The following is a 12,583-nucleotide window of genomic DNA, read 5'->3' on the forward strand; positions in this document are numbered from 1 at the left end:
AAAGAGAATTAGAAACAGCATCTCCACAGCATGCAACATTAAGGGGTGCAGAGAGGGAACATCTTGGAAAAAGGTAGCACAGCAAGTATCTCTCCAAAATCCTACTGAGGCTAATTTCATTGCACTACACTTAGTCCCAGCACAGTCAAAATTCCAGTGGTCAGAACTGTTTCCATCAGTTTCTGCTATACCTGATTCGAGCAGCTTGAACTGACAACTCCTTTCTACACGAGTAATGAGGTTCAGAGAAGCAGCACAATTTTGAAACAAATCAACACATCAGTCCCACTTCATGAGCAGAGAGTAATTTTACTGCACGTGAACTGATTCCTTGAAAAGGCAACTAAACCCCACATGCCACTTCAGTTACCCAGGTGCTACCTTGTCCCCAGCTCCTAGTGGGGACAAAGACTGTCCCTTGGACAGGTCCAAAACACACATGCACAGAGATGTTTGCATCTAGAGACCTGATTAAATATAACACAGTAGAAAATCACAATCCAGATATGTAACTGATGCCAGGCTCTCAGCTCCAACTGCTTTGACCTACTGATCCACTCCTTTTGAGACACACTATTTGCTAATGCACACACAGCCCACAGGCCCTTGCATGCCAGCCTAGAGCTCTTTCCAGCTCCCTCCTATGAAATATTCTGAACAGCACAACAAAGAGCACATAAAAGAATCTCTGTAGAGGATCTTCTTCTACAAGAATTCCTCATAAACAAAAATTCTCACTCCTTCAGAATTTACTCTGAATTTTCCAGTCTGTAAGCCAGCCACCAGCAAAGGTGAAAACAGGAAATGGTATGCACATTTATTGTTTGAGAATAACGCATTTCATCCTCTAGCAGGTCACTGTAGAACCAGATCTACATTAATTAAAATCATGTTTTTGCATAGTTCACTGCACAAGAAAAGCAAAGAGGAATCCAGGGTAATTCTCTGCAATCTTACCTCAACTTGATCTTCAGAGTAATTATGTAGTATGCCACAACACGAATCAGAACAGAAAATATGAAGAGGCAAAAGAGCAAGAAACACACCAAAATATTACAACACGGTTCTGACTTACCTATGTGATAAAGTCCTATCCAGTCAGTTGGGTCTACTTCTTCCTTAATATCCCAGAAAATGATGAGGTTCTGAGATTGTCCCAAGGTGTATTCGTACATACTGGCTGTCAAACTAGACCTGCTATCCGAGGTCACTAAATCAGTGTCACTGTTGGCACGCTGCAAGTTCATGTTCTCAGCCATGGTGCCCTGGGAGGCCAAGCTCTGCAGATTCTCTGGGCTCAGGGTGTACCGGAGCTGTGGGTTGCGACGTCGCACAAAAAGCAGGTGTTCTCGGGCTGAACTGGCCATCTCTTCTCCACTTCTGTTAATTCACGTAAAAAAGTTGTTGTTCAGAGACCTATCAAAAAGAAGAAAGAAAGTTTAAAGTGAGACAGGAGGTTACTCAGTCAATTATTAAATGGATAAGCATTAGTGCAAAAATGCTCCCACACAAGCCTAAAGTGGACTGAGTACAAACCTTTTCTTCGTTCCTCTACTGCTGCAAACACCTCAGTGTCTGTACATTAAAAAAGAAAGCATGATTCACTTGCAATAAAATTCAGAGCCAGCCACACACCATGAAATAACATTTACAGGCCAAAAAATTGCAGAAAGCAAATCACCCAAGACAATCTGTGAAGCAAGAACAGCCACAGTAACAAAGCTAATTTAAATCTGGCCTTAAGAGTGAAGTAGCCTTAAGACTGAAGACACAATGAACTCATCTTCCACCATAAAAATCACAGTGGTACATGATGTATATGGTAGTTCCAACAACACTCTCTACGTACTGTTTGTTCAGCATGAGCAAAATGTTCAAGATATTAAAAAGACTGGACACATTTCAGTAGAAATATGGTATTCCAGATTTATGCTACTATAAAATCATTTTGTAAGGATTTTATTTTATAAGATACAAAGCATAGCTTCTGAGATCCTGTATACCATACAAAACCACTTCAAACCATTGACCGGGGTAGTTTAGACTATGGATATAAATTCAATTAGCCCATGTCAGTTCATCTATGCAGTCAGATTTTGTTGTCCTTTTCCATACAGCAGAAAACAGAGGCCTTATAAATTCAATAGTTTTCCTCTAGCCCTGAGGAGACACTTCCCTGAAGAGTCTTCTGTAAAACAGTCATGCCAATATCACACAACATACATTGAGAAGCAGAACTTTCATCTCATTATCCACAGCTACTAAAAGTCCTGTCATTTGAAAATAAGCCCTCGCGTTACTCACAACTTGAGATAAATCATCAGAAAGGAAAGAATAAAAAAATATTAAAATAGAGGGAACAGCTTATAGGAGGGCAGAATCAGATGATCCTTTTGCCATTGAAGGAATACAAACATTTCCTTATCTTAGTTACAGGACTTGGACCAAAGCTGTTTGCCTTTTCCAAAAGCTATAGTTTGTATTAACTCATTGTTTCTTTATTTTACAGAGGAAATAAAACAGTTCTCATCTGGCAGAACCACTTGCTTTCAGAAGAAACTGAGTCTTCTGGTAATCTGTTTTTCAGTCAAAACTGTGAAAATTATCTTCTATATTATATTCAGCTGGAATGGGAGCCAGGTGAATATTTCCTCCAAAGCTGAACCAAACCAAAGCAGTCCTCCTGCCCAGCAGTAACTTCAGAGCTTACAGGGAAGAAATTGTGTCCTGAGCTCCTTACACTCTTCACAAAACTTGAAAACAGTTTTTCAACATTTCTGAATAGTTTGTAGCTAAACCAGTGATGTCAACTATTACACTATAGTGTCTTCTGTGGAGGATGTATACTGAAGGAAAGATATCCTTATATACATATATAAATAACCACATAGAAAAAAAATGGGTGGGTAACAATACACAGATACCTGTGTATTACTTCATGGTTTTCTTCTGGGTGTCAGAGCCTTCTGCTGTCATATAGAGATACATTTGTTCTCTTAAAATAACCCAAGCATTGTCTGACAGTGCTGTGTGTCACCTGTTCCTGGTTTCAAGCAAGAAAAACTGTAATGCAGAATTAAGTAGAACCGAGGAGAAGTAAATGAATTGGTTGGCCACTTCCATAGTATTATCATTTTAATTAGACCTACAGTACACTAGTGCTATCAATCAAATGTCTGACAATTAGAGATAAATATCAAAAGATATTAATTATTAAAAATAAAAAACAACACTTGCAGATCCCAAGACTGTGATTAAGAAAAAAGAATTGGGTCTTTTGAGGTGTCTTTTTTCAAGTGTTTTTTAAAATAAAAGGGCATTTTATATTTTAAGGGTTTTCTTTTCCTATTCTTTCCTCCTTCCCCACATCATGCATCTTCGAAACCTGTCTCTTCATTTCCATTTCCTATCACTCATTTGCAATTTTCTTTTCAATAATATTTCAAAGTATGGACTACATAAAAAAATTCCTCTGCTATTTTTCAGCTTTTCTTAAATGGGAGATGTTTTGAAACATTAAGAACTAACAAAGGGGAAGAACAAAGTTCAACTCATCCAGCTGTATGCAGTTCATCACATACTGTACATGGTTCAGCACCAAATAATGCAGAAAAGGAAGGAAATAAAAAGTCAGTTCAATACTTTTACCTATACAGTAGTGACATGGAGATGACCATATTTACTTCACAAAGTACACGACAAAGTCTTTCCTGACATGAGCAATACTTTGGCTGCACATACAAAGCCTACTATTTCTGGTGTTGGACATCAGCAGAGTTCACTAAGTCTTCTCTGTCATGTTCCTGTGTACTCTGTCTCTAACACCAGTGCCAGTGATGAAAAGGAAACTTTGTTACAAAAGGCTTTTTTAAATAAGCGTCAGGGAAGTTAGAATCTTGTTTCTCTATGAGAAGTATTACCCACTAGATTTGAAAATCCTGGATTGCTTTGAGATCAGAAGGGCAAATAAGAAATAGCCACCAACTTCCCTAGAAGCCAGTGAAACACACCGGGATCAGCCAGTCCCTGTGATTCGTCCTCTTTTTTGTCCTTCTTTTTTTTACTTTGTGATCTGAGTAACAACACAAGCTACATTTAAGTGTTAAATGTCACAGTGAAAGAGTTGTACCACCAAGTTGGGAGGTCTCAGTTTGCACCTGAGCCTGCCCACCACAGCAAGCAGCACGAGCACCTGCCCGGGTACCACGCCAGGAGATCGGGCAAGATTAATTAACAGACTGACAGCATGCTATTCACTTTGTTTTCTTCTGTCCCACAACCACAGATTTGTGTAATTTTGATCTACTGTATGCAGTGGTTTTATGGCAGTAAAATCACTACAAAATAAATGTCATGCAGGAGGACTACAAGTTAAAGACAAAGTTTTAACAGGAGGGATGAAGAAATTTCCTTCAGCTGCAGAGCCGTATGCTGTACCCAGGGCAGCACTGGCATTTGTTGGAACATATTGAAAATTTATATGTGGCAGATGGACAAACTCATCCACGGTTAAGGACACATGAGAACTAACTTGTACTAGCCAGGACTATACCACAGTTTGAGAGATGAGAACAACCTGAGAAAAATGTTAACTCCTTTGCAACAGCTCATTTTCTTAAGTCCCAATGGTTATCACTCTGCTGAATCACAGACATCATTACAGTTTCTGAAAGGAAAGAAAACCACAAATCTAAATGCTGGGTAACTTGTCTGATCCTACTCATAATACCAAATGTCTTGAAGTCATGATTTAAACAATGATCCCAATAAATCATATAACAAAGCAATTGAAATCAGTTTGCAACCAACAAGTTACTCACATGTAAATTAGCTCCTATTATGGAAAAAAGTACCTGCAAAAATTCAGGACTTGTAAGCTTTTAGAGTATTTTCTAAATTCAGTAAATAGGTTGTAAAGGGACCCTGGTGACAAATAGTACTCTGCTATGTAGTATCTCACAGTAAGCTGGGAGGTTAATTAAGGATATTTGTAAAGAGAGATACATGACACTCATATTGTCACAGGGGAAAAGATGATAGCCATAAAACCCAAGCCATAAGAAGTGATAGAAGGGAAAAAAGAACCACTACTTTAATTATTTGCAGTCTGGAAACAGGATGAAAACCTTACACAATGTCTTCCTGCCTACAAAAGAAATTATGTATCTGACATTGCATTAACAATTCCCAATGTCTGTCACTAACAACATAACCAAGAGAACACTTAACACATACATCCTACCAGAGACTGAAAATAAGAATTATCCTCCCACCTTCAATTCGTGCTAAGCGCCACTGGAACAGCAATTGCATCCAGACTGTACTGTAAGGACAATACTCAGGATTAGCTCTTTGCACCTGCCCTGCCATGAAGGTTTGGCTCATCAGGCTGAATCTAATCACAGAAGCAATTTCCCTAAGTATCAGACCAAGCTGGCAAGGCTCATTGTTTCGTGATGGCAAACTGAAATGTGGAAACTGAAATCAAAAAGCACGGGGAAAAAACAGGCATGCAAGAAATCAGCAGATACTAACTCTAGCCAACTATTTCAGATGAAAAGTGAAACCTGCACCAAAGCTGCTTATCCGTATCACAGCTTTTTCTTCAGTACTTGACAAGAAGCTTAGAGAGAAATAGGACTGAATTCCTCTTAATCTCTAAGTGGCACAAGTTCAGGATTATTTCTACCTAAATACACTCCTCAATTACTAATCATAGAGGGACCAGAACTGGGAAATAGTTCCGCTTAATATACAACATACAGATAGGAAAAATCCCCTTGCCCAACGTTCTTCAGTAAAGGACATTGAAAAGAAACATCAGACCTTTTCATACAGTTAAATATTCAATAGCCTAAAAAAAAAAATACATGAATGGAAGTCAGAGTGCCAGCACAGGAATAACTAAAAAAAATCCCACCCCACCATGTACAACAAACCAGCGTTCCCATGCTGCCTTGTTTATCTTACTCATAACAGTGATTCATTTCTTGTTTATGTAGTGATCTTTGATGTGGCTTACGGGTCTCGCTAACAGCCTCTTCCCACAGCATTTACTGTAAAACAATTCCATAGGGCTGGCCCTGAGAGCATGACCAGTCACCCTGGACAAGATCTGTGCTCTAAGCGGGTGGCTGGGGGTGTTGCTGGGGAAGTGGTGATTAACCCATTTCACTGGGGGACTGGCTTCATGTCACTGCACTGCAACATCACATCACCCACAAGAGGAGCAAGGCGAGGAGCTGGGCACTGCAGAAGCCCACAGGCCAAGGCTCAGCAGGGAGAGCCCTTGGGGAGTGCTCTGCACCAGTGTCTCTGTTGCTGTATGTCAGTTGGGCAGCAAGAACTGTCCTGCCCAACTGACCCCCAAACTTCCCCCATCCATAGAATCATTGAGGTGGGAAAAGACCTTCAAGATCATCCAGCCCAACCATTAACCGAACACTCACAGGTTCACCACTAAACCATATCCCTAAGTCCCATATCTACACATCTTTTAAATAACTCCATGGATGCAGAACCATTTTCCTGGGCAGAGGGTTTCAATGTCTGACAACTCTTTTGGTAAAGAAATTTTTCCTAAGATCCAGTATAAACCTCCCCTGGGGCAGCTTGAGGCTGTTTCCACTGGGCCTTTTGCTTGTTACCTGGGAGAGGAGACTGACACCCAACTAGCTACAACCTCCTTTCAGACAGTTGTAGAGAGCAATGAAATATCCCCTGAGCCTCCTCCCTGTAAGACTTTGCTCTAGCCCCTTCACCAGCTCTGTTGTTCTCCTTAGGACACGTTCTTGGTGTTCTCTCTCAAAGCCACTCCCACACAGAGGTAAGCAATCCACGTAATTATACAGAAGAACACACTAAGAATACAAAGAACAGAAAACATGCTGGTTTTCCAGTTATACATTGTGTGACACGGCTTTGCTCAGTACAAAGACCAAACTGACCATCTCTCTCTGAGGTCTACACGGCTGAGAAAAGAATACGCTTCTTGAATAAATTAAGAATTTTTTGAATTTTTCTCCACACAGAACTCAAAAATAGTGTATTTTCTGGGATAAGGTAGGACTCCAGTACATACACTGTCTTCAAACTTGCTAGAAAGTGGCAAAAGCAGAATAGTCAGAATTTACTGGCAGCTGCAAAACCTGCTTATGAAGCTGGGTGATGGTTAACCATATGGTTCACTCATATGCTTAACCTCCCTGCACTTATCCTGCTTTCAGTACTAAAGAGCTTTCAATCTCCTTTAAAGCTGCTGTGTACCCTCTGCCAGCTGGACAGATGGGCCCCTCCCAGTAAAATGCAACAGCTACTTACTCAGCAAGATCATCAGTAACTGATTTTGTCTGAGACAGAGATTAACTCGATAGCTCTTTAACTCAATAGCTTCCTTCCAGGCCTGTATTCTAATATTTCAATGACTATTTGGAAACACAGATTTGGTCTATGAAAAATAAAAAATAAAATAAATAAAAAAGCCCCAACAAAATAATAAAATCAGATAAAGCTGACATGGAGCATCCTTTTCTATACAGACAGAAATAAGAGAAAAGCTTCATCTTTCTGCCTAGATGTCCTTTCCTTGTTATTCTTCCTGGAATATTTCCAAGAATTTCTGCTCATCAAGTTTCCTGCAATTCATATAATAGAATTTCTCTCAGAAGGTATTTCACTCTCTGATCAGTTGGATTTTTCTCTGTTAGCTAACATTCTGTCAGATTCAAGTCAAGCTAACACATTTGGATGCTCCCTACTCAGTCACATAGATAAAGATGAACATCAAAGCAGCCACAGTATTGAAGAGCCAAGAAAAATCAGCTCTTTGGGATCTCTATTTTTCTCCACTGATAAGAAAGTAGAGGGTAATAAGGGCCTTTTCACTTACATGACCAGGGCTATATCCTAAGTCTATAGGATGATTTAGTACATTAATTAATCATCTCCTATCATGTAGTGGAAATTTAATTTTATTGCAGTAGATCATGAAGTTCAATATTTCAAAAATATAATTACCATTGTATTACATAACTGTACAGTTCTGAGCATCAGCACCAGGCAGAAAACTGATGAGATCCTTCAGCTAAAATATAATCATAACTGTTCAATATTGCTACCCAGAATAGTGTTCATTAAGTCTGCGTGTTTTATATAATTACTTATACAGGTAGATGATACAAATAAGTCCAGTGATGGCTATCTTGGAGGAAAAAAGTGATCATTCCAAACCTAGAGAATTTGTGATTGAATGAAAACCAAAAGACAGATGTCATAAACTTCAAAAATCAAATCATTACACTTCTGACACCATTTTTCTTTTAATTACAAGGATACTCAGGATATATCAGATTAAAAGGGAAAGACGTCTCTCTTTTTTCACCCCAGTTCTTCTAATCTGAACATTTGACAGTAAATTTGTATTCACTGTTTTTCCTTGAACAGCCAGTTCTGGATATTATTTTTATTTGGGGAGCTCTTGAAAGATATTAAAAATTATGGAAAGCTACTATCATAACTGACAAAGGACTTAGACACAGTTGAAGCAATTAAATGTTCTTTAATTTCTTTCCTTTTAAATGGAAGAAAATTAGAAGTTACTTTAATTCAACTTTAGCTAATCGGTTAGTAACTGTCTTGAAATATAAATTGTTCTTTCCAGAAGCACAAAGAGACAAGTTAAATTCAGAAACACCTTTTTTTTCTGCTGATCTGCTTACTTTCTCCTTTAACAAAGCCCCCCGGACTTTCATAATAGGACAATCACTGGATACTCTTAGAAGCTGCTTAGCCTGAGGCAATGACGACGAAAGAACTTAATAAACTTGCCAGTTTCCAGAAACGAACCTATAATGAGCACGATCTTTTAACCAGGTTTCCTTTTTAACCCAGAAAATTGCCAAGAAGGTCATCTGATGCATCTTGAAAGGCACAGCACTTTGTAGATCTTCTTTGAAGAGAAATGCTTTGACTTCTCCATTCAAACCATCTCCAAAGGAGTGCCAGAATAAATTACATGTCTGACACTGGGCAGGCTGTCCTAGGTAGCTGGCCTCCTAGGAGAAGAGTCAGAGGCTCCAAAAAGTAATTCAGAGTACTAAAACCACTCTCTCTCATCTGTGGAGTAACTCAAGACTGAGCAAAAGAGGACAGAATTTCATCTAATGTCCTTTTCCTTTGTTGCCCTGCTCTGAGCCATGCAGGGAAGAAACTGATACTTCAGTCTGCTACCTCATCCTCTGAACTCACTGTCGGGAAATCACAACTAGCAACTTCTGGAAACTGTATTCAGAAGTTTTAAGGTAAAGCTAAAAATTACTGTGCTGAAATCTGACAAGGGATGTTGCCATACAGGAGAGGGAGAGGGAAAAGGAAGGAAAGTGCTCATGCATTCCTAGTCTGCTTTGGACTCAAACCTGGTGACTCAGCTCAGATGTTAAACATCAGCTCAGATTACAAAACCACCATATAATCTAGACTGGTTGAAAATCTACCCTAAGGGAAAAATCATATAGTTCACCATAAATATATATTTGAGAAAACAGTCTATGCAACACATTTGGCCAGAGAATAGCTCAGTTAATTCAAAGTGTAACAGAATACCTATTTTAGACCCTTTCAAGTGATTTTCATACAGTTCACTTGTAAAATGAGTCCTATACAATTTTGTATCTACCTGGAAACAAATGCCACTCTCATATTACCCCAACTGTTTGAGTAAGGCTTCCTTCTTCCATCCCACCAACTGCAACTTCCTCACATCAAGCAGAAGTTACTGCTCAACCCTGTTATGAAGGCCATGAGTCTGAGGGGTTTGTGTGTATTTCTGAGAGGTCTACACATCCTCCCCAGTAGCCCATCAGGCACTGCCAGGCATTCAGTTTTCACAATTTATTGTAGTAATTCTCAAGCAAAAGCTTCAGCATGGAGCCAGCTGGTACACAGCAGATCTGGCCACTGGTCACAAGAGCAAAAGGTCATAAATATGCACCCATAGACTAGTGTACACATACATATACATATGTATAGCTTGGCATGCCTACAGCTATACCAGTTTTAAAGGGTACTTAATGACATACTGTGCTGTCAATGTAGACAAATGTCCCACGTCCCTGCACGCCATCTCTGCAGCCAAGATGGACTCAGCAAGCCCTAGAACATTTCAAGCTAACTCAGCCAGGTGAAATATGGTGTTCAACACTGAGGCCTTGGATAACCTGTCTGAAACTGTATTGAAGAGATTATGGAGGGTTCATGTAATCCTTTCTGCTGCAGCTGCCAGGCTGTGAGATCTGTCTGGCCTGCAGATGCACCTTAGTATTGCTCTGCAGACATACAAGAGATGTCCATTGCCTAAAACTCATCCATGTCTTTCACGAGAAGTAGCAATATAAGAACTGCACATAAATTTAAGTTAAACACACCAGATAAGCTCCTATCCTCCAAACTATTCACATAAGAAACAAAACTTGACCGGAAATTTTAGAGCAATTTCACAGCCAACAGGCTATGCTCCGTATGCATTATACACCCCCCCCTTTAACCTCCTCCTGGAGTGGCAACTACTTAAACCAAGTTCATTTATTTCAGTAATCTTACCTATAGCACCACCACTCAAAGAGTGGAGTTTACAAATGAGGCAGAAACTGAAGGTACAGCCATACAGTCATTAAACTCCGAATGAACTATGTGAACATAGTTCATATCGTGAACTATGGCCTTGGATAACTGAGGATACAGTGTTACTCTGCGTAAACTTGAAAACCAAAATCCCCACTGCCAGGGTTTGATCTTCAGTGTTCACGACACAGATGAGCTGCTGTCCATTGGTTGTCCTCAAGAAATTCCCTTGAAGTACTGATGCAGCTGCCCTCAGTTTAGACTTCTGATGCCAGGTCACACAATCCATCTAAAATACAGCTCCCTTCAAATGTCTATACCAGAGAGACAGAATACAATCACTACGAGAAGCTATTTTGTCACAGAATGAAAAAATGTGAACTAAATTATTCTGTGAATAAACTGTAATATATGCTCATTTCACACACGTGAAAAGCCTGCAGGAACACATTAATGACAGGATAATGGGTAGCCCATTTAACTCTCTTGAAACCCTTCCTTCTTTAGGACTTGCAGAACATCGGCAGCACCAGCCCAGAGTTCTCCAATTATATGTCTTCTCCCAAAGGCATTTTCACGAGAGACAGTAAAGACTGAAACAGAGAACTTCTACAGAAAAGAACAATTTAGTATTTGTCTGTCCAGGAAAGGAAATAAACATGTAACCAGGAGAAAGAGTACAAAGAAAGCTTGACAAACAGCAAAGAAAAGATCTGTTCCTTCGAAAAAAGAAAGGAAATCTGCCAGGCCAAAAAAGCCACCATTCAAAAAGCCATTTATAAAATAATGCACTTGACAGAAGAAGTAGTACAATTATTTACTGCTTACTATGAGAGTAGTTCTGCAGTTTCATTCCAAGTCCCTGCAATCTGTACCACAGCACATACTATTCAATGAGTGTCACATCCATGAATGACAGCTGTATTTTAGTGATACTTAACAGAGCCTGATAGAAGCATTTATTTGGCAATTATTAAGAGCTGGTGTGTCTGTATATATATATGAGATGTAATAAGCATCTATATAAATTTATTTTAATTCAATTTTAAACTGGAAATCCATTCTATGCTGATGGAAATTCTTGGAATGTACAATCAGTATGCATCAACATCCATTGTTTCACCCATCGAAGTCCAAATCCAATACAATCATTCCCATTTTCAAGCTTGTACGAGCTCAATTTTATGTCACATAAAATTGATTTCACCCACTGAAACGGCACCAAACCACCACAGAACTGGAACATCTCTCATGCTGAGAGATTCCCATGTTATCAGGAAACACAGGAACACTGTTTCTCTCAAAGGAGCACACCCCTTCAATTCATTATGGTATTTATTAATTTTTGTCACAAAGGAGATATTATCAACTTGAAAAAAGGCATTTTTTTTGCGTAAAACATATATCCCCTGACTTCAAATTCAAGAATTCCATAACTGAAACATGCTCTAGACTAAAAATAGAATAAAAAACAGTGCCCACCAGTCCTTAGCTAAGTAATTTTCCCAATTCCCCACCTTCTAAAGTTCCAGCCTGGTAAAACTGGCTGTAAACTGGGGATGGAAGATGTTTAGAAAAGACTCAGTTGATCTCCTTAAAGAACAAAGTAAAATTAAAAACAAAACCAACCCAAAGCTTTGTGTACCTAAGTTTTATAAATAAACTATAGATACAATCGGTAGATCAGGAAAACAGGAAACAATTATTTTTAAGAACTGACAGATTTTGCTGGAGTGAGTTTAACTGCCCATCAGTGTACACGCAAATTTCCATCCTCCTGCCCCTTTTACCCCTTTTGCTATTTCAGTTGGGAACATTTTGCCAGTTATAATCTCCCCATGACCACAAAAAAAGCCTGCATTTCCACAAAGATTTGAGGAGACTCTTTGGCTGAAATATCAGAACATTTCTGCTTGCCTACAGTTTAGTGGAGCTTTTTGACTGATAATATACTAGGCAAACAACA

The 12,583-nt window shown here is 39.2% G+C and overlaps 1 protein-coding gene across 2 annotated transcripts in view; it reads right to left on the reverse strand.

Moving 5' to 3' along the window:
* The window catches only part of HECW2 (HECT, C2 and WW domain containing E3 ubiquitin protein ligase 2), a 452,691-nt gene that overhangs the window by 400,814 nt on the left and 39,294 nt on the right, over positions 1 to 12,583 (reverse strand). For both annotated transcript variants that reach the window (XR_010431857.1, XM_064660503.1), the window contains exon 2: positions 1,076 to 1,416. Coding sequence is in view for 1 of the 2 variants with exons in the window: in XM_064660503.1 (XP_064516573.1) it covers positions 1,076 to 1,367 (292 nt within the window). In the remaining variant the exon portion in view is untranslated. The remainder of the gene's footprint in view (positions 1 to 1,075; positions 1,417 to 12,583) is intronic.

Source organism: Pseudopipra pipra, chromosome 7, assembly GCF_036250125.1.
Source record: "Pseudopipra pipra isolate bDixPip1 chromosome 7, bDixPip1.hap1, whole genome shotgun sequence".
Taxonomy (NCBI): Eukaryota; Metazoa; Chordata; class Aves; order Passeriformes; family Pipridae; genus Pseudopipra; species Pseudopipra pipra.